The sequence below is a fragment of the Botryllus schlosseri genome, chromosome 13 (assembly GCF_051294905.1).
Source record: "Botryllus schlosseri isolate E-star chromosome 13, Bs_hap1, whole genome shotgun sequence".
In the NCBI taxonomy this organism is placed as follows: domain Eukaryota; kingdom Metazoa; phylum Chordata; class Ascidiacea; order Stolidobranchia; family Styelidae; genus Botryllus; species Botryllus schlosseri.
Window position 1 is genome coordinate 16,833,182 of NC_137248.1, and position 22,648 is coordinate 16,855,829.

Below are 22,648 nucleotides of genomic sequence, written 5' to 3' on the forward strand. Positions count from 1 at the left end.
TGTAAAGAGGAGGCATGCACACTGAATGAAAGTAAAGAAGACAGTATAGAAAAAGAAATGACGACAAGGATAGGGCGGCATGTTATGGGAAGCGAGAACGATAGGTCAGACGTGGTCCAGTAATCTTGAGGATGGACTGTATTTATTTAATATTTTAATCATTTAATAATTTAATCATTCCATGGAGGAAGAATTTGCCGATATGAATGGGCATTGCCTTGACTTGCCAAGACCGAGGCGCTTAGAAAGCGACTTCGGGCTTCCTAAAACACCAAGCTTTCACGAGGAGATAGTTTTCCAGCAAGTACCATGTCTAGCTAACCCCAATATCGATTCTTTAGTCCAGGGGGGGGCAATCTGCCACAGTAGAAGGACAATTATGCGGCCGTCAAGGGGAAGCGAGTGGCGCAGTGTGATAAGCGACACCGTCACGACACCAATGGCTCTTAGTTCGAGTCTCGGCTCTACCATGTTTCTATGTGTCGCAGGTTATCTGGGCCCCTCATCGCCGATCGCGCTGTACTAACAGTGTGTTGAAAAGCCCAGAAACAGAGCACGCCGCGCTCTCATAAAGTCGGCAGCCGAGAATCGAAGACGGACGCATGCGAGAGAAAAAGAGGGAAAGAGTGAATGCGCTGGTTGAGAGTCGTCCGATGAGAAAAGCACTGCATGATGTTAAAGAAACCGAACTGTACTGTGAAATTGAAATGTACCTATATCTGTGTCCTGACGCACAAGGCCTAAACGGCGATAAGCGTCACTGTATGATACCTCTGTAATAATAATAATAACGCATGCGGCCGTCAACACCCATGTCGATTAGGATGTGTTGGCGGCCGTCAATAGGCAAATTAAATTTACGAATTGACTCCCTAATTAATGAGAGGTTTGAATTATTCTAGAAATTTTCTTCGCGCTCGGCGCGGTTCAATGCCAGTGGATTTTCGATTTCAATATAGTAGTGTCCTTTGTGATCTAATCCGCACAGTACAGATGAGCAGCAGCAGAGGAAACTGATGCGCCCCATAAAGAAATACCAATTTGCAATCGTGCGTTTGAGAAAATCCTATATATTTCCACTATGCTCACAATCCTGAAGGGATGTCAAGAAATAACAACATGCAACAAAGAGGATTAGCCTAATAACAATTGGCCCACTCAAAGATGCAGCACAGTATTATAACTTCGCTGAATTTTCGAAGACACCCCCTGCATCAACTTTATCGGTGAATTTGAGCACACTGGCTTAGAAAGGATAAATATTTGATAGTAATATGTGAAACTATACTTGTATTAATGACGAATTCACTCAAGAATATGAACACATTTTCATGCTTCGCGCGACCAGACAACAAATGCCTGTGCTTATTTATAACATAACTACTCATACGATTTGGGTGTGCACTGCGCATAGTAAGCCGATATCAGTAAACAGATTAGTCGGGAGTTCACCGGCAATGGACATGGGCAGTTTAACGTGGGTATTTTGCCTCCAGTAGTTCATTACGACTATGCACTAGAATGGGGCCGTAGACAACACAAGTAATCGAAATGCGGTCGCATGGCAGCATCTGGCCACACCTGCTTTGTATAGTTGCTGACGAGCGTTGTCAGGTATCGTGCGGAGCTCATAGCTAAATATAGAATGAAAGCAATGATCATCATTTTTTTGTTGTAGGCTATATGTATGTCTTCAATAAAAATATTATTCCTTTTGCGGTAACTATGCCCGTCGCCCATGTTAGAGAGAACAGCGTTGTAATGACGTAGAGTTATCATAACGTGGTTGTTAAACTATGCATTTCCTATTTTATCTCGACATTGAAGACATGCGGCCAGCGGCCTCTACGAATTTTGAAAAGTGGCCCGCGACCCGTTTTGAGTTGGCGACCCCTGACTTATATCGATGTATATCTGCACCTCACCATAAATCAACGTTTTCACATATAGCCGAGTTACATTGCAATATAACGACATGTTATTTTTAATACCACACTATATGCCTTTCAGTTTACGGAATGACCGATGCCGGCATGGTAAGCATGGGAATGATACCCGGATGTGACCGCGCATCGAGTGGTAAGCCCCGGAAAGGTTTAGAGCTGAAGGTACATAAGCACACTTTAAAACTAAACAGTAGTAATCCAGTAGATATAAAGTTGGTAAAGTAGACTTACTTTCTTTAAAGATTGTCGATTTAAAATGCCGACTAGAAAACCCGCCAGAGAAAGATGGAGAAATCCTAATTCGGGGTACATCCGTGAGTATAATTGAAGTGACGCTACGAAATTGCGCTGTTTTTGGCAACTGATATAACTAATTACAATGGGCCGCTATATTGCCACAAACCCGCACTGCCAGAATTTATTACAATGCACTCCCGTTGAGATATAGTGAGACCTATTCGTCATCTAGAAATCATGTGTATTGGTCTATATATTACATATAACCCCTAACAACAAGTACTGGGAAACAGAGCTTGTACTGTGGAACGGATATAACCGTTCACCGGAATCTGTTAAGATTCATGATCTGATTTTACATGTTGCAGCGGAATACATACACTCGAATAACATAATATCGGTGCGACTATATCGTTACGGTTGGTTTGCGCATTACCAGTCTACGAGAAATGCAAAGGAATGGCACATAACTTTACCTGTCAACATTAGGGATACCATATGTCCTCTTTTAAAAACATTTATCCTATTCTTTTTTTCAAATATATTCTCTTATATTGTCATGGGTGTTAAGTGATGAGTGATGACATAGACACAACTAAACGGTAATATTGACGGAAAACACACGTAGAATCTGGTTTTCTATAGCACCGACGCGAAGGCTGACTAAAAAAAGATTAACCCAACGTAACCTTGGAAACCGATTTCATGCACCGGCCAACAAAAAAAAATTCGTTAATCCACGACCGATTATCATGTTCAGTGAAGAGCTTCCGTTACAAATGTCTGCTTATATAACTTGTAAAAAGTGTCCTCTTTCTCGGATCTCAACATTCGCTAATCATAGTCAAGATTTCTACTACAGTGTTATCCATATTTTCAAATTCTGTTTTACTTGGTTGAATTGGAAGGTTACTAAAGGGTATCTCAACAATCGAGATGCTACTGCCACTGCTTTTGACAAGGATGGTTGGTTCAAAACCGGAGATATTGGCCGTCTGGGAATGGATGGTCAGCTATACATAGTGGACCGCGTAAAATACATTATCAAGTGCAATTCCTATCAGGTCAGTTGACTTTTCAAAGATTTTTTACGAATATAGATATTGTTTATAAAGTACCACTTCTGCGGTTTCACCCATTTAGTATACCCACGATTTACTAGAGCAACGTTGCAACAGATGTCCGGCCTATACCGAGAAAACCAATACCCCGAGAATGCCATTACCGAGAATGAACACCGCCGAGAATGGACATTACCGAGAATGGACACCACCAATAATGGACATTGCCGACAATGTGTATTACCGAGTATGGACACATGCCGAGAACCTAACATTCATCACGGCGTTGCCACATTCGCTGTCGATTATCAGGTATAAATTTCTCAACAAAGTCCGTCTCAGTAAGTTAGATTCTCGGCATTAGTCATTGTCGGTAATGTCTATTCTCGGTCGTGTCCATTCTCGGTAATGTCCATTCTCGGTATTGGTATAGAACCGTCGCAACAGGTGTCTCCTGCAGAAATCGAATCGGTGATAATAAGACATCCCAAAGTACTAGATGTCGGGGTGATTGGGATATCCGATGAAATATGTGGAGAAGTTCTTAAAGCGTTCGTCGTGCGCAAAGACGAAGCCTTGAGCAGTGATGACGTCCGCTCGATCGTTCGACGTGAATCCAATTCTTCACATATTGTGGTGATAACAATTTTGATAATACAGCGTTCATACAGAAAACCTGACCGAGTACAAGCATCTGCGGGGTGGCGTCGAATTTGTTAGCCAGATTCCGAAGTCAAGTATTGAAAAAATCCAACGAAATATACTGCGAAAAATGGCAGCTAAATAGCAAGGGCTTTTGCGCCAAGTGATTTTCAAATATTCCCTTTTTTTGGACCTTATCAACAATTGAATTCTACAAGGTTTCCTAATACGTACATTTCATTACTGTTTATATTCCACCCATCAATACAATCACAGGTCTGCTACGTTGCATCACCAAGATGCAACTTAAAAAACCGACAAAGAACGGTAATTCAATCGTAATAAGTAGAGCGTTTTTTTTTAACTGAAAACGGAAGATTTTGACCTACAAAGTGGAAATTTTGATATTTTATAGCTTAAAAAACTTTGACAAACTTTTGACCTCATGTATGTAAATTAAGTGTTTTCGCACATGGCGTTAGAATTGTACTATATATATCTTCAGTTCTGGTTGGAACGGTCTGTCCTTGCGATTTAGTTTGACATGAAAAAGCTGTTTTGTTTTAAAAACTGCCAAATTTTGACATGAAAAAAAAACTTTATTTCATCGAAATGAAGACTTCCAGTAGTTTTTTCGCGCAATAATAAAAATTTGTTCTAGCAGAACGAAAGATAGTTCCCTACATTCTCGGGTAGAAAGTGTTTGTCCTTACTAGGTAGCTTGACTAGAATGGAGAAAGAACGTTCAACAGCAGCAGTTGTGCGTACACTGCTGGTGACACGCCATGTTGCTTCATTCTGACAATGTTATCTACATTACAATTTCTCATCATGCGCTTCTTGATTTAAGAACCAATGCCCACGCTTTCTTGCTTCAGTTAGGATATTTCGGTACGTTGAGCATAACACCATGTCAACCTATTTGACCGTTTATGATTCACAATGAGCAGACAATGGACCGTATACAATGGTAGGCCTGTTAATTTAGGCTATAAAGCTGTCAAATGTCAAATGATAATATCACCGACAGTGCAAAGATCTACGATAAAAACGAAAGCCAGGTTGCAAACAATTTGACTTTGTAAACAATTTTGACAATTTTTTTACCTAACGCTTAAATATTGAGAAAATTTTGACTTGCTTTGACATATCCTAAAAAATCGCCCGAGTAATAACTTATGAAGACTCACTTGATTTGATGGAGTTTATCAGTGGCCAGATTTCAACAATAAAATGTTTGTACCAGTGCATTTCATATTGCTGCGTGATGCAAGAAACGTGGCGTAAGTATAATCTAAGCTTATGCAGACTTTAATTAGAGATCGTTGGTACTAATATAAGCACCAATGAACTTTGTATATTTTACGGTACAGGACTATTGGTCGAGTGGAGACTGGAGCTAACATGATGTACTGCGAATATGTCATGATATGAGACAGACAAGACAGACAAGCTCAATGATACCTGTTAAAACTCAGGGCGCCAATTTTTAGTTTTCACCGAATGGTCTTCTGCAACAAGTACTAGGAAAAAGAGAGAGACTTTCATTTCATTCGAACGACATACATAACAAACAAACAGCAACGATATTGATATGGAAAAATACGCAAACATCGTATAGGAATGACCGATATGACTGGTCTGGTCAATACTAGTCAACTAGTTCGATCGCATCCGCATCAAACAAGCAGAATATTATTTGATGCATGATAGTAATTTGAAGTAAGTCACAGCTGAAGACATAACATCGGAAGAAAGGCAAGGATAAAATAAAATCAGACCACTGTGAAGAGCGGGTGCGTGAGATATGGATTGCTGCGTGGCAGATGTGATTTGCGTAACAAAGGTCTCACTCCATGGTACATGGGGTATGCTTAGGGTCCTCAAATGCTTTCATACAGTCGGCTCCGCTGAGTTCGGACAATTTAAGGATTAAGCTGAGCCGAATTTAGCGGAGAAACTACTTTGTCGGAATTAAGCGGAAAATTCATTATAACGCGAAACAATAACTTCATATTGTTAATTTATTCGCTAAAAGCTTTTCGACTGACCCTCATCAGTAGCGAACGTCAGTGATAGGATGGATCAAATTCGAAATGTAGGAATTATTTTGTGTCTATGACGTAATATTAAAAAATAAAATGAAAACTAGTAGACAGGCAAAATACGGCAGTAACGATACAAAAACAAACGTTAACGAGCACATATTCGGTTATAAATAACCGAGAACGCAGCACACATTCTTAATGAAACATTCACCCTTATATATACACCCTTATATATACACCCTTGGAATATTTCATTAATGTTGTGTGCTGTGTTCTCGGTTATTTATAACCGAATATGTACCGGTGTTGGGATGACTCGAGTCACTTTTTCTTATGACTTGACTTGACTCGAGTCACTTTGCTAAAATGACTTGACTTGACTTGACTCGGCGTATCAGAAATGTGGATTGACTCGTGACTCGGAGCAAAATTCACGAGTCAATTTCAAGTCATCAAGTAATCGGTGTCTATAAAAATCACTGTATCTTACATATGTTCGGATTCTTCGCGCAACGCTGGTGTAACCCGTGAGAGCGACCAATCATGCAATGGTCGTGCGATTTACTGAGCCTCCATTGCTCTCTCACAAATATATTGATCGCAAACGAAGTGATCGAAGCTGACAGCATACGTTGTTGTAAACTATAGTACAGTAAATTAATTTAATAGCAAAATGTCTATTTCTGTTCTGTGTTCTTAACTTGACCAAACCTCTTGTTTTACTGAAATTGAATTCGCAAATAGTTTATATAGTCCTAAACCATTGGCGCAGGCTCGAAGTGTATCATATCAATTTGCAAAAGGGTAATGTATTGCATCTTATCAATTCATTTCTCTATTCTCTATTTTGGCTGGTAACTATAAACTGAGGCTGTGCAATTACTTACGTTGTTTATTAGTTCTACTTATATGCGAGCGATACAGCGCCTTACTTACATGTATATTTAACTCTATATTCGTTCATCGGTTCAAAATCAATGACCACTCAATCTGTATTTCAGACAGCTAGCAAAATACAATGACGTAATCAGGCCTCATACCTCGAAAAGGCAATTTGACTAGAGTTGTGACTTGACTCGTGACTTGACTTGACTTGACTCGACTTGACTCGAGTCACCTCCGAAAATCGACTGACTTGACTTGACTCGAGTCACCTTCGAAAATCGATTGACTTAACTTGACTCGAGTCAAAATGTGCAATGACTCGGATTGACTCGTGACTCGGAGGTAGTGACATGATCCCACCACTGATATGTGCTCGTTAACGTTTGTTTTATATCGTTACTACCGTATTTTGCCTGTCCACTAGTTGTTTGTTTTTGTTATTATTACGTCATAGACACAAAATAGTTCTTTCATTTCGAATTTGAGCCACCCTGTCAGTGACGTTCGCTACTGATGAGGGTCAGTCGAAAAGCTTTTAGCGAATAAAATAACAATATGAAGTTATTGCTTCGCGTTATTCTGAAGTTCTGTACCACAAACGGCTTGTTAAAATCCATTGTTCATATCATGGTCATGCGTAGAGGAAGACAACGCATTAAAATACAGTTCTCGTGGGTAATAAATAATTGCATCTGGGCTATATTCATGGTTCCATTTACAAAATTGGTTGTTTTAAACACTTTGTTTAAAACTGAGGTCTCAAACACGCGGCCCACGGCCAGCGACGGCATTTTGGAATTTCAAGTATTCAACAATGTTATCAAGTGCCGTATGTATTTTTTAGATATAAGAACATAAAGTTCACCCTAAAACTACTATATAAATCACTGAAATCTCAACAAACTTCACCATCACATCATTTTTAAAATCCGCCATGCCATAGAAGATCAGCTATTACGTCAAATTTCCAGTTCATGATAATAAAACATGACCCGTTGATGATTCGCGACTGAAAATTGTGATTTGGTTTGGGGCGACCTTTCGTAAAGTAATTCGATTTTGGATTGAATGGGTGATTAAATAAAAATGACTCGAGTTGAGTTGGGTCAAACGTTAAAATCAGAGAGGGACTTGCGACTCGGAACGGTGACTTGGTACGCCTACGGACGCAACAATTTATGAAACTATCATGGGGATTGGGTAATAGTAATATATCGGAAGGTCGCAGCTTGCGTTGCGTAGGTATAAAACTATCTAGTCAGGTCCCTATGGGAGACATTGGCATTTTATGACCCCCGTGACTTATAGTTGGTTACACGCTAAGTGTTGTTTGTTCTCTTTATTCATGTTATTATCGGTGACGAGTAAGGTAGTAGTAGCCTACGCAATGAGAGTAGCAACAACCTACTTATCACGACTATACATCAAAACCAAGATTGGGCTACACCGCTCACCGCTCCGATATCAGATCAATATTCAGTAGATTCTAATATATTTTTCCCAAAATCGTGGCCGGTCAAAGAGCCAATAGCTGCAATATTATAACCAGGGCTTTGGAGCCGGAGCCGGAGCCCGGAGCCGGAGCCCCGGAGCCGTGCATTTTCACCGGAGCTGGAGCCGGAGCCGGAGCTCTACATAAAATCAAGCCGGAGCCGGAGCTGGAGCCCGTTATTTGAGGAGTAGCTCCGGCTCCGACGTATTTCATAAGATGCTATTATATATGCAACAACCACATCTGCTTATTTATCATAATTGAACAGCAGGCCTGAATTTTAATGCTGTGCACAGCGATGGCATAGAGTAAAGTGCGTTCTAGTGCAACTATGATGTTATCGACAATTGACAAGTATTCACTATGACGTGACAAGCCGGCACGGCAGTACCTATGTCTTCGTTGCTACATCGGATGTTACTGATGGCTGACACACTCTAGAGATTACTCTAGATAACTACTGTGTAACCTAACCTATGGGTAGATTAGTAATCTATATAGACCAGGAATGGCCAACCTTTTCGGCTAAAGGGGAACATGCAATTGACGAACGAGTGCGCGGTCCACTAGCCGCACCATGCGGGTAAAATTTTCAAAGTTTATAAATAAACTAGGTCAATAATATTATTACTTGAGTATATTGCGGGTCTACTGTATACCGCCCGCTAGGCTCAGTTTGCAAGGACACGACTATTCGGCGTCTGGCCACATCGATGTCGAAGGTCTCCGATAATATGCAACAATCATTTTGTGCCTACATTTCACCGTCGACGATCTTTATGCGAGCGCAAACGCGAAAATACTTTCTCCCGTAATCGCGAATACAGTTAGACTCAATCGGGTAAATTAGGCGTTTTTTTTTTTCATATTCAGTAGGGGGTAGGCTACCAAGCAAGAAATCGTGTGACAATTAAACACGCGAAGCGTGAATAAAAATTTCACTACTATTTTAGTTTATTGTAATGTACGTCGATTTACTGAAAATGTGACTGGACCCTGGATCTGCCAATGCGTCGGAACTGATATTTTAGTCATCAACATCCCAAGTGTCGCAGCCAGACTTGTAATTTTTTGTTTGCATTGCAAGTTCACAATCTGAGCAATTCATTTTCGATAATGTAATAGGAAATTACATCGCGGGCCACGCAAAACCCTCTCGCGGGCCACATTTGACCCGCGGGTTTGCCACCCCTGATATAGACAGGCCCATTCGATAATTTCAGAGCCGGAGCCGGAGCTGGAGCCGGAGCAGTGATAATAATGCGGCTCCGGAGCTGGAGCCGGAGCTAATGTATGAAGAAGAAAGTTCCGGAGCCGGAGCTGGAGCAGTTTAAATTTACGGCTGCTCCAAAGCCCTGATTATAACCCGACAGTTTTACGATGTCATGATGCATCGTCTCGCATGATAACTCTATAACTCATTATTTTAACAAATTACGCTCGGCACAAAAACACTTTTATTCATATATTTGAAAATGTGATTTTTTTCGTGTCAAGCGTGAATAGTACAATAGTAAATTACATTTCCACGATGTTTGTGGAAGGCCTGTCTGCAAGGTCCCGTCAAATCAGGCCTACTTGGAAATTATACATTGAATATCCCTATTATTGATGCTGCGGCCCGTGGCGTCATCAAAAACTGGGAAATTGGCCAGCGATTACATTTCAGTTTGAGAGCTTCGGTTTCAAACATGTTTTAAACATTGTTTTATACAAAGGCCCTTTTTAAAACAAAATTGAGTTTTTGATATTGTATAATTATGCCATAATTGTGTACATAATTTCCAAAAAACATGTTGTATGAGCCTATGAACGATTACCACCCGATATGGCCGACGTATACGATATGGCAGTGGTCGGGAACCTATGGCTCGCGAGCTATATATGGCTCTTTTGGGTATAAGATATGGCTCTTTGCCAAATATTCATTTCTGTACTCAATTGATCAATATTTCAGTGACTTTTTGGTAAATGTTTATCTCGGCTAGAATAATTATTCTCGAGGCAGTATCAACATGTCTTTGAGAGGTAAAGATAATGCCGTTTTCAGGTTTAGGGGCTCCCTACTTTTCAAAATCATCAAATTTAAGTTACTGATCATTCGCGAATTCTATGTACCTGACTCGAAATCTTTAATTATGCGATACGTTGATTATTCAAATAGCATATAGCCGACATGGTGACGTACATTCCACGTTCTTGATTGTTAAGTATAGCCCTGTGTTTTACCGGCGTTAAAATGTATGGGAGTAGCAAAACGTTATGTTATTCCCGAATACTTTAAAAATTGAGAAATGGATAAGTATTTAGATTTTCGGAATCAGTGTGACAGTCACATTCGATTAATATCAGTTATAATAAATTCCAAGCTACTACGATGAATTGCGTTGTCAATGGCGAGGCTTTGCCCGTCTGTGCCTTACCTCTCGTTTCGAGCTTTTTTTCGAACAACAAATACCAGTTTTTGCAGAGAAAATATGGCGCACACGAGGAATCCCATATAGTGAGTTCGAATTCGTGCTACCATGACGTCACGAATTTTAAATTGTGACGTAACAGTTGACTGGCATGTATGGCTCTTTGTGAGTTGAGATGGAAAAAATAGGGTCAATATGGCTCTTCGGACAAAAAAGGTTCCCGACCACTGATATAGATGGTCGCAACATCCGGTAGTGGTGCCCTCTCTCCTCTGCAGTGAACTCGGTCTGCCATTGGTCTCTGCAGAGCTGACGGGTGACCGCTTTTGCCTCTGATAATGTGACGGTTGGGATATCGATACCCGGCTCCCGCGATTGACTTGATGCAGCCCGAGCTAGTTGGTCAGCCTTCTCGTTGCCGTCTATTCCGGCATGACCTGGTATCCAGGCAAATGTTACCATGCCACCCGTGGTCTTTATCTGTGAAAGAAAATCAAATGAGAGAGAGATTTCCTTATGCAGCTTACGGGTATGCGGGGACGACAAGGCCCGGCTTCAACGGTAGTTTCTGTATGATTATCTTGTACAGCAGTTGTTTCCGACGGTAGGGAGATTCCACCCAGTGGGCGATTTTGATAAACAGGAGGCGAAATTAACGAAGGGGACGAACATATTAATCGTCCAGACCAGTGGTTCCCAACGTGGGCGATTTGGCGGTCTAGGGGGGCGAAAATAACGAAGGGGGCTATAGGGGGACGAAAATGGACAAAGGGGGCGACAGGGGGGGAAAATAGCGAAGGGGGCGATGAAGCGGTAAAACGGCTATATTGGAGTCAAATCGGAGAAACGACCTTTTTTTTTAGTCAACCCACCAAAATTTAATTGCAGATGTGTAAAATTCGACATCGAGCCGAAAAGTTGACCTCTTTTTTAGTCAAACCGCCGGTGATTGCAGTTAGCATGCCAATTTTTCGGTTCACAAAATTAGGGGGGCGATGATCGGTGACGAGCTTGAAAAGAGGGGCGATGAGTCGAAAAAGATTGGGAACTACTGGTCCAGACGGATATTTTTAATTACCTGGCAACAGGATGTCGGCACAAAATACACATGAAACACGGGGTATTCGTTGACTGCCGCGAAAGTTGACTAAAAAAGGTCAACTCACCACAGACTGTCTTCAGATAACGAGATCTTGACCTTTTTGTCAACTTTGATTGGATCGTCAACGTGTCACTCGTCTTCTGTTAAAACGAAACAATCAACGATGGAAATTGCGAACCTGTGTCCGAATTAAGCGTGGATTTGCCCGAATTAACGAGAGTTTGTTTGTTACAATTTTTACTTTTGTTCCGTTCCCGATCGTTTTGGCCTAATACAGTGGTTGTCCGGGTTATTCGATGTCCGAATGTACAGCATACTTCAACTAACTCCACAGTCTGTACCAGGGGTGGGCAATTATTTTTTCATCGCGGACCAAATGGGAAGCGGAAAATACGTCAAAAATTTAACCTGTCTTCGCCAGCGTATTAATTTTATTTCTAAATTGAAAGCAGTGAATCACCCTAAAGATTGAATACTGCTCGGTGAATGTGTTGATATTAGGGAATGAAAAAGTGACGGTTAATTACCAAAAATGATATGCAATTGCCGTCACATTTCTAAACGATGTTAAACATGATACCTTTTGAAGTCTCTATAATCCCTATCCGCGTTTTTCTGTCAATGCATGAAGATATATTTGGGATACTACTAAGCTTATTGTCTTGTTCGCTGCCTTCCGAGCAGTTTCAGCTTGGCAAATAGCCTTGTTGTTAAGCCAAGCGTGCAGTTCTTCTGAAATTCGCCCGCCCTTGACCGATTGCATGTCTTCGTGTTTTTGTCGTAGAGCCGATTTAAATTATACTACTGAAACACGGCGACCTGCTCAGCCACTAAAAAGTAGGGTTTATCCCTAACTCTATTAAACAAATATTTAGTACTGCAAACCTTCTTTGAATTTCAGCTTTCGGCATACTTTTTTTACATGCCCGTTCCTTATTTATGATGACTCATAGAAATCATAGGCACCAATTGACTTGCTTTACGAATTAGAAATTTGGATACGTATCACGTAACAATTTGAAACACAGACCTTGTAATGCGTGATGTGACAATGGCAACAAAGAAGGTTTGGTGACTGCTTGCCGGGGCTATAATTGTTAAGGTATAATTTGCTTCATCTATTTTATTTTGAATCTGGATTACGCATGTGAGGTATATGTAGGCTGGATCATCGTGGAATTTTAATGAACAAGCTTGAAGGTAAACGAATTTCCGATTCATTTTATACAGATTTAGTCCAGCAACACTAATAAGTAGATTCTATGTTTTGCATTCCAAGCAACCTTTCGCATGCCGCTCAGAATAGCTCCGCGGGCCGCACTTTGTCCACGTCTGGTCTATGCCATGGCTCTCAAACAAGCGGATCCCGCGGGCATTTTGTGCGGCCCACGTAGAAATTTCGGATTATCAAGATTTGGCAATATATAAGTGCCACATATAATTTTTCAGAATTGAAAAGGAAAATTCACTCTGAAATTGCTCCAGAATCCTGAAATTACTCATCAAACTTCACTCTCACATCCTTTTCAAACGCTACCTTGCGGTGGAAGATCCGCAATACGCCGCATTGGCTATTTTCATGTTGATAAAACATGAACATTGATGATTCGTGGTTGAAAAGTCGTTGATTTTTCTATCTCAATAAATGAAAGAGATATAGGTTAGCAATAACTGTATTCGAAAAGTGATGTAATATCCACAAATTTTTGTTGAAATAGGGTATGACCCCCTGCAACACACTCGTTGAAATTAGATACTGCTGTGAAAATTTTTGTCGAAAGTGATTGTGCAGAGCAGAGGGAAAAGTCGGGTATGGAATTTAGGATTCCGGATCGAATGTAGAAAATTTGTCGCGCGAATATAAGTCGGGTTTCACGACGACTAGATGGCTTAAATGCAAGTTTAAATGTACCGATTTTAGAGGTCAAATCGGGAGTGTATTATAATGCAATCGCGATCAATGTACAGTACCTGTCATATTACCTTTTGGCTCCGCCTTATGCATGATCGGGTAAAAACGTTTAAATGAAAATTGCGAGAAGCAACATGTTCATATTGACCAAACATGGTTTGCTTCGTAGTATGGGAAAATCAATCAGCCATGCTGATAAGAGGTCTTCCGACTCTCTGAAGTTCTTCAACTATTTTTTACCGTGGCCCCTCAATTGTCTTTGTGGGTTTACGTGGATTTCCTCGATGTATTCTCTAGTTCAAACAAGTTGTTTTGACCTACATTTACAAAGCAATAAAATTGAAAGCAACAAAATCCGTATTTTAATAAATTTAGGGAATAGCTTTTGCTTTTTGTTCTTCAATATCTTCGATTCAATCTGTCTAATGACTGATGTGATGGATACAGCTGCTAGTTGACTTAGAAATAGGACGGTGTCGCTTTGTCATTTAATCTTAACTTTTATTAATGACTCACTCAATGAGATGTGTTGATGTAATCGGAGAAGGTCGGTAATAAAATCCCTATGTTCCCACTACTACTTCAAGTAAATTTTGCATACCTGTTCTACGAACTAACTTCTACAAAATCGTTAATTTTGCTTGTACTTGAGTATAAATTTACGATGAATAACAACTATATGACTATACTTTGGCCTACTATGGTTGTATTTGAGGGCCAAGCTCTACCGCCGATATGGCTGCTGTTCTCGTAAAATGAGGAGATGAGCCTAATCAACACCCCCCCCCCCACGATATTATTTAGACTGAGTTTATTAAGCTTCTGTGAATGCGACTTTTCCCGACTGCACTTCGATGCCGTTTCAGAGCTCGGCTCACTGTTAATAGAGTTGATTTCTCACATTGTATTTTTTGCTGTTAGGAGCAAATAGATACCAATTAACTAAACTAAATACGTTAGAGAGGTCAGCCTAGCTTCCATATAGTCAATGTGCGTCTGATATGATTTTACAATGTTCGAATAGCGGCAATAACATCAATGTGGAAAATAACTAATTGACGTACGTATCGATAGAATGAGATAATATCTGTATACGACAAACTAGAAATAATCAGCATTAATTTCGATATTTTATGGTATTACGCTCTTATAAATAAGGTGACCAAGTTTTATTGACCTTCATGTATCTAAGGTTTACATTGACTCGTCCTGTGCATTTTGAAATTAATCAAACAAATGCTCCAGGGAGAGACCCCAGTATGAGAACCCTTGTTATATAAAGAAATTGAAATTAATTTGAAATCAAATTTGACGCACCCTATCCGCTACCGTGAGCAATGTAGATCTACACTTAATCAACTGTGCAGTGCAGGCTTTCGCTCCATCTTCCCAATATTTACATCGGGTTAATCATCATGTTTTTAGACAAACATGATATATGCTGTTTCATGCCAATGTTTGAATGTCTGTAATTGAGCTCGATGTCTGAACACCAGTACCACCACACGTTTAGTTCGAATTGGGAACTTAGGAAGCAAGGAATATAGTTGTTCTGTTGATAACGCACATCAATGACCGGGTGTTCCTGGGTTACACGTGGTTAGTAACATTAGCCAAGATATTAGGACCGATCTAAAAGGATTTTGTCGGTATTACTTAGGATCATTCTTGCTTCTACTTATGTATTGTAACTTTTTATGCGTCTTTAAAGGTCTTGTTGTAAGGTATAATTAGTTAAATGTGGGCACCAAAGAAAAAAGGTCAAGTAGGCTAACACTACGCCTACTGTATTGATATAGGACTAGGTTGATTCCATCCAGACTATTCTTCCAGTAATAGTCACTGGGTGGTTGATATTGACCTTAATTATTTTTGCGGTCTTGCTCTATTTCGTTATTACTCGTAGGAATCAATATATTTTATAGACGTGCGGAACATGTACTTAATCTTCCTTACTTACGTGGCTTCGCACGTTCATATAACCCATATTAGCTTATATTTTATTCACAGTGTAGTAGTAGAACAGGGCGAAAGTATATACGGACTTATTCTTCAGTAATCAGTTTACCAAAATGCCGTTAACAGGGGACATTAGGACTAGTCAAATGTGCTGACTCTTTTTTAGTCATCAGTATGGTAATTCAGTGGTTTGTTTCGCTGTTTCCACCCGTTTCGATAATATCCCTAAATATAACGCGTTACACGTGTCAAATATCATATCATGTTCAAAGCGATCTATTTTATCATTGTCACTTGATTCGCAGGCTATATCATCATAACGTGATTGGTACGAAAGTTTGCTTCAAATCAAAAATGCCAATCAGCGGTGACGAGTTATTTGTGTCGGATTTGCCTCTACATGAACTGCTATGGGAACGATCGCTGAAATACGGCGATAGCACAGCATTTGTAAGTACGCTACAGTGTACTACCTTTGACTCCATTCGATATTGATACATTCATCGTTAATATCAAAGGTTAATTGCTTTCAAAACGACAAGGAGATTACTTACAAAGAAATATACCATCTGTCCCGAAAATGCGCCACGTACATACAAACTCATGGGATAAAAAAGGGAGATTTCGTAGCTATGTGCTTGCCCAACAGCATTAAGTATACATTTATTGCGATAGGCATTATGGGAAGCGGTGCTTCTATAGCTCCAACTAATCCTGATTACAAAGCAGGTCAGTAACATTTTCCACTGGTATTGGTGACATGCACAACGTTTGATAATTCAGTTGAGACAATCATGGACGTAACGTTTCTTTACTATGAGCAGGGGTGTCGAACTCAACTTGTGTCGCGGGCCGGATTCAAACCTTCAAATCGCTCGCGGGCCGGACTGATCAGATGATTCTAAAATGTTAACTCGAATCCAAGCCCTTGTTTTTTCACTGGAATACCTTATTAACAAGCCTATACACTAGGGTGACCATCAGTGGCGGCTCGTCCTATAGGGCAACTGGGGCATTGCCCCACCTAAAATTCTGTTCAATAACAATTTAACCATTTATAGACGCACAGCAATCAATAAATACCGAGATCACAGCGAAACCCGCGTTCTTCTTGTGCTTTCGCTTGCAAATGCCCATACATAGCGAAGTCTCTGCGAAAATCGAATTCTCTTCTGTGTTTTCGCTTTGAGAATGCCTAGCCGGGGCTTGCCCCGGTAGCGCTCATAACAAGCTTTCACTATCTATTCTCTCAAAGCCGCGCACAATAAAGAAACGGTGATTTAGTCTCTCCTATTCGTAAAATGGCCGAGCAACCGGGGCAAATATGCCTGTCGCCCCTAAGGTGTGATGTAACAATCGTATCTATATCTGAACTCGGTTACCGTAATATGCGTTGAGTCGACCTTTGCTGGTATAGGTCGATTTTGACTGTGTTTCGCACCATGATAATTCTTGAAACTTGGTATGATATGTCGTGAAGGTAGTATTTAACACTGTTCCAAGTTTCAGGCTTGCTACTTAAAGATAAGGGTAGTAATTCCGTTTCCGAAGTTCAGTGTGTGCTGATCTATCATGTACAATTGTACATAGTACAGCAAACAGATTTTACTCAAAAGCCAGTATTGGTCTCCATTGATTTTCACGATGTTCTATACCAGTGGTTCCCAACGTGGGCGATATCGCCCCCCAGGGGGCGATTTGTCGGTCCAGGGGGGCGAAAATAGCCAAGGGGGCAATAGGGGGGCGAAAATGGACGAAGGGGGCGATAGGTGGGCGATGGCGCGATGAAATGGCTATATTGGCGTCCATGACCGTAACTGCCACATCCAAACCCCCAATTGGGATGGGCGGCCAGAGCTCGAAGGGGGCCCACAATTTTTTCCCTAATTAACATTAATTATAGAGTATATTTTGGAAATTTGGGCAACTTTTTCAGAAAAATTTCGCGCTGCGCGTCATTTCGTGGTCACATATTTCTTGCTTATGGGATACCATTCCTCCAAGAAATAATACGCATGAGTTGTATGAATGGGCATCTCGGCGTCAGCCATTATCACACCATGACGCACCAAGACATATGAAGTTTCAGGCCATGTAACATGCGACTCCGAGAAGTGTGACAGAACGAGAAAACCTTGGCGGAAAAGGACTGCCTTTATGCTGACCGACTTCGATATATATATACGATATACATATATATTTAATTGTCCATAGGCGCCTAAATGGCTGGCGCCAAATGTTACTGTCCTGGCAATCAGAACCCCACAAAAATGCCATCTCGCAGAGAAAAATTAATTGCCAGTGCAGAAATACCAATTTGAAATCGTGTGCGTCTTTTAGTTTAGTACGTATGGGCGATTTGAATATCTTTTGACATAGCAGACAGGCCACGAAATGTCATTACGTAACGAAGTCATTATACCCACGGGTCCGCCCGAATATGTTCAATTATTATTTACGGGCCCTACATTTTCCAAGACACCTCACTCAGATGACAGACGAATTACGCCCACTAACTAAAGAGTACAACAATTTGTGCTGAGAAGTAGCGGTAAAGAGGTATCGTGGGAGTTGAGTCAGAGGGGTGCAGAAGTTTGCTTTATCACCCTATGGAGGAGGGGGTCAAGACCAACGTATTGGGGGGGGGGCTGACGAAGTGCAGTTACCGTCCTTTTGGAATCAAGTCGGAGAAATCACCTATTTTGTTAGTCAACTCACCAAAATATAGCTGGAAAAGTGTAATTTCGAGGTCGAGCCGAAAAGTTGACCTTTTTTCTTAGTCAACTCGCCGGTGATTTCAATATGTATGCCCATTTTTCGGTTCCCAATATTTGGGGGGCGATTATCGGTGTGGAGTTTGAAAAGGGGGCGATGAGTCGAAAAAGGTTGGGAACCACTGTTCTATACCGAGATCGGTCATGACATTTGGCACGGTAAGTGTTAGTATCGACCGCTGTAACAAGTTTTAAGTTTGTCACTGAACTATGTGGGTGGTAATTTCGTTTCCAAAGTCGAGTAAGAGCTGACTCTTCATTTATCGCTAACAAATTTACGCAAAAGCCGTTATTGGTCTCTATTGATTTTAACGATGTTCCATACCTAGATCTGTCATGAGCTTTTGCACGGTATGTCTTGATTTTAGTATCGAACGCGATGCCAAGTCTTAAAGTTGACACTCAATGATTGAGGCAGTTATTTCGTTTTCGAGGTCGAGTATGGTAGAGATGCGCGCTGATCTGATATTTAGCCTACCTACGTCATTGCGGATCTCACGCAAAAGCCGGTGTCGGTCTGTGCTAATCTATAGTCTGCGTTCCCATAACGAGATCGGTGATGATATTTCCAATGGTATATCTCGATGATCGCATGAAACAGCTAACCAAGATTCTCGGTTTGCATTCAAATATTCACATAATTTTATGTTCGCCAATGTTCATTTCACTGTGAAATTGTGGCCTTCAAACCATTTGCTTACAATCTTCTGTCAAATGCGATAGCTATATTATTTTCGATGTCGGCTAACAGCTGATCATTCGATCAGCCTATTCCTCGATCTATTTTCGTCAAAGTTCGGTGTTAGTCTGTTTGTATTGATTTTGACAGTGTACCATACCGGAATGGGTTATGAGATTGCGTATGCTACTTCTCGATGATTTCTTGTAACAGTATACTAAGGCTTTTATTCATGTATTTATTGATTAATATATTTTCCAACGGCGATTTCGCAGCAGACTTATAGACAGTAAGCCGTATGTGTTGTGTCACAGTCTCCAGTTTCAAGGCCAAAATGTCCTATGTTGTTCCGAGACCGAAGTTCCGAGGCTGCTGTCCTTAGTTCTTCAAAGACCATTCAAATTGATGTTCTGGATTCAATATGACAGGCCCAATCTATGAGATAACAATTGCGTATGTGTCCGAACTCGTTGACCTTTCCAGTTAGGCTTACGCAATCTCTCGAGTTCTAGTCATTGTAATAAGTCAGGTCAAGCCTCATCAAGTCAAGCGCGAACATGAATCGTATTGAATCTTTGCTCCGTATGTAGTTTACGCAGTTGCCTTTAGAGCGAAAATGAGAGGTCTAGAAGTTGTCCACTGTCCAGTCTATTGATCCAATCGTACGCCGGGTGCCTCCGCTTTGGTTGCCTATTATCACCTGGTCGTAACCAGAGATGGCCACAGTCCGGTTCTGGAGCCGGAGCAGGATTTCAATGTTTTTTTTACCTGGCCGGACTGGATCCGGATTTTGAATTTGGGGTGACGGTCGGATTTTAGCCGGATTTTTTTGCTGTGATATGATTAATTAGCATTGTTCTGGCAGGATTTTTTCGGATTCCGAACTGGACATTCACCAGCCGGATTTCTTTGGACTCTGAATTTCCAATTGCAAGCCGGATCCGGATAGATTCGGATCCTGAAATTTTGGAATCCGCCCATCTCTGGTCGTAACCACCAGCTCAGTGGTCGTAACACACCAGGATCGTTTACGAAACACTTTCGGACGGGCTTAGAAAAATTAGGGTCAATCGATTTGCGTAATCTCTAACTCTACCATGAAATCATAACGCATGCTACTAAGGATGACCTGATACTTGATTCGTGGCATAGGGCGATTCTTAGTTCACGTTCATTTTGCAAAATAATCCTTTGATTGAAAATAAATGAATAAAACATTTGTTACCACACTTCAAGTCACGGCTCACCGGCAAACCTCTCGCGGCACCTACGTTAAAATCACTGTTGTCGGGAAATTCATGTGCCCATCATAAAGTTACTTTTTTACGTTGGAAAACGCCATTGTGACGTCATCTTGATAAAAGTCGCTCGCAGCCCTTGCCCCACCACCCGATATTGTCACGAGCCGCCACTGCTGTTACATGACATCATCGAGAAGTGGCCTCATGGCCCTTTACGGTATGGTACACTGTCAAAATTAATGCGAACAGACCAACACCGAATTTTGCGTAAAATTTACTGAGGAATAGGCTGATCAAGTGATCAGCTGTTAGCCGCCATCGAAAACGAAATAGCTTGACAGGGGGTTGTAAGCAAATGGCTTGAAGGCCACAATTTCATGGTGAAATTGACATTGGAGAATATAATATCAAACTAAATATTTGAATGCAAACTGAGAATGATATCATCATCTCAGTTAACGTTACCGCAGATACGCCGGCTTTTGCGTGAAATCCGCAATGCGTTGTAGGCTAAAGTGTCAGATCGGAGCACATCTCTACCATACTCGACCTTGATAACGAAACTACTGCCCTAATCATTGAGTGTCAACCTTGAGACTTGGCACAGCGTTCGGTACTAAAATCAAGACATACCGTGCAAAAGCTTATGACGGATCTAGGTAAGGAGCATCGTTAAAATCAATGGAGACCAATACCGGCTTTGCGTGTAATCTGCTTGCGATACATGACGAGTCAGCTCTCACTCGAATTAGGAAACGAAATTACCACTAACACAGTTCAGTGACAAATTTAAAACTTGGTACAGCGTTCGATACTAACATTAAGACTGACCGTGCCAAATGTCATAACCGATCTCAGTATTGAACATCGTCAAAATCAATGGATACCAATACCGGCTTTTGAGTAAAATCTGTTTGCCATACATGACGGATCAGCACACACTCAACGTCGGAAACGGAATTACTACCCTATACGTTAAGTAGAAACCCTGAAACTTGGGCCAGTGTTACATACCACCATCACGACATGACATACCAAGTTTCAAGAGTTTCACACCATGAAAATCGACCTATACCAGCAAAGGTCGACTAAACGCATATGACGGTAACCGAGTTCAGCTATAGATACGATTGTTACATCACACCATAGGGGCACAGAGCTATTGTGCCCCGGTTGCTCGGTAATTTTATGAATAGGAGAGAGTAAATCACCGTTTCTTTACTGTGCGCGGCTTTGAGAGAATAGAAAGTAGGCTTACCATATTTTGGAAATCTAAAAAGAGGACACTTTTTCAGAAATTTCAGACTTGCAAAACCGGAGAAGAATTATCAAAAACCGGTGAATTTTTCCCACTTTGTGATGAATTTTCAAAAAAGAGGACAAAATCTCAAGCAAGAGGACAAAAGGGCGTCCTCCGATGACACTTTCAAAAAAATTCAAAAAATGAGGACAAATCCTCTTAAAAGAGGACGTATGGTAAGCCTAATAGACAGTGAAGGCTTGTTATGAGCGCTACCGGGGCATGCCCCGGCTGGGCATTCGCAAAGCGAAAACACAGAAGAGAATTCGATTTTCGCAGAGACTTCGCTATATATGGGCATTTACAAGCGTAAGGACAAGAAGAATACGATTTTCGCTGTGATTTCGGTATATATAGATTGGTGTGCGCCTATAAATGGTAAAGAATTGTTATTGAACAGAATTTTAGGTGGGGCAATGCCCTAGTTGCCCTATAGGACGAGCCGCCACTGGGTTTACGCAAGACTTGTAAAATTGAAGTGAAGGTGCACCACAAGGTTTAAAATTTGCAATTCAACTCTTGAAACGAGTTCACAGAAACGTTTCACGCGCTACAAGGGATGCCTGGTGATCAATCAATGATGAATCATTGTGTTCAACAATGAACTTGATAATTAATTACGCCAGCGCAGGCCATAATCATTTCCGGGCCAGCAATGGTGAACACTCCAGCTGAGCTCTTCCATTTGTATTGTAAAGGATAACAATAACTGCTAAGTTGGGTCTTGAAAAGCTTGTCGAGATTACCTAGTCGATATCTTCCTCAATTTCTCATCAACACCTCGAGGAACTGATCCGCACTGCACAAACGTCATATCAACCTGATTTCAAACACTTGCAGCTCAGGTGGAGACGCATCGTATCACCACACAATAATACAATTCCGTCGATAACCTACATTTCATTGTGGCGTCACAAATCCGTATTTTTGAATTTTTGTTTTGTGGTTCTTTT

The 22,648-nt window shown here is 41.0% G+C and overlaps 1 protein-coding gene across 1 annotated transcript; it reads left to right on the plus strand.

Moving 5' to 3' along the window:
- Positions 1–2,018: 2,018 nt before the first annotated feature.
- Positions 2,019–4,121, plus strand: LOC145454277 (luciferin 4-monooxygenase-like). The gene is made up of 4 exons (XM_080332273.1): positions 2,019–2,108; positions 3,092–3,247; positions 3,692–3,854; positions 3,916–4,121. Exons 1-4 carry the CDS (start codon positions 2,019–2,021, stop codon positions 4,029–4,031), a joined length of 525 nt encoding a protein of 174 aa, XP_080188399.1. The 3' UTR covers positions 4,032–4,121.
- The last annotated feature ends 18,527 nt before the right edge of the window (positions 4,122–22,648 follow it).

Bases quoted from the DNA above. Each gene is read 5' to 3' on its own strand.
- LOC145454277 (XM_080332273.1), top strand. From the start codon at position 2,019: ATGACCGATGCCGGCATGGTAAGCATGGGAATGATACCCGGATGTGAC. The intron at 2,109-3,091 runs GTACATAAGCAC...TTGAATTGGAAG, and splicing joins GGAAAGGTTTAGAGCTGAAG to GTTACTAAAGGGTATCTCAA. The intron at 3,248-3,691 runs GTCAGTTGACTT...CCGTCGCAACAG, and splicing joins TCAAGTGCAATTCCTATCAG to GTGTCTCCTGCAGAAATCGA.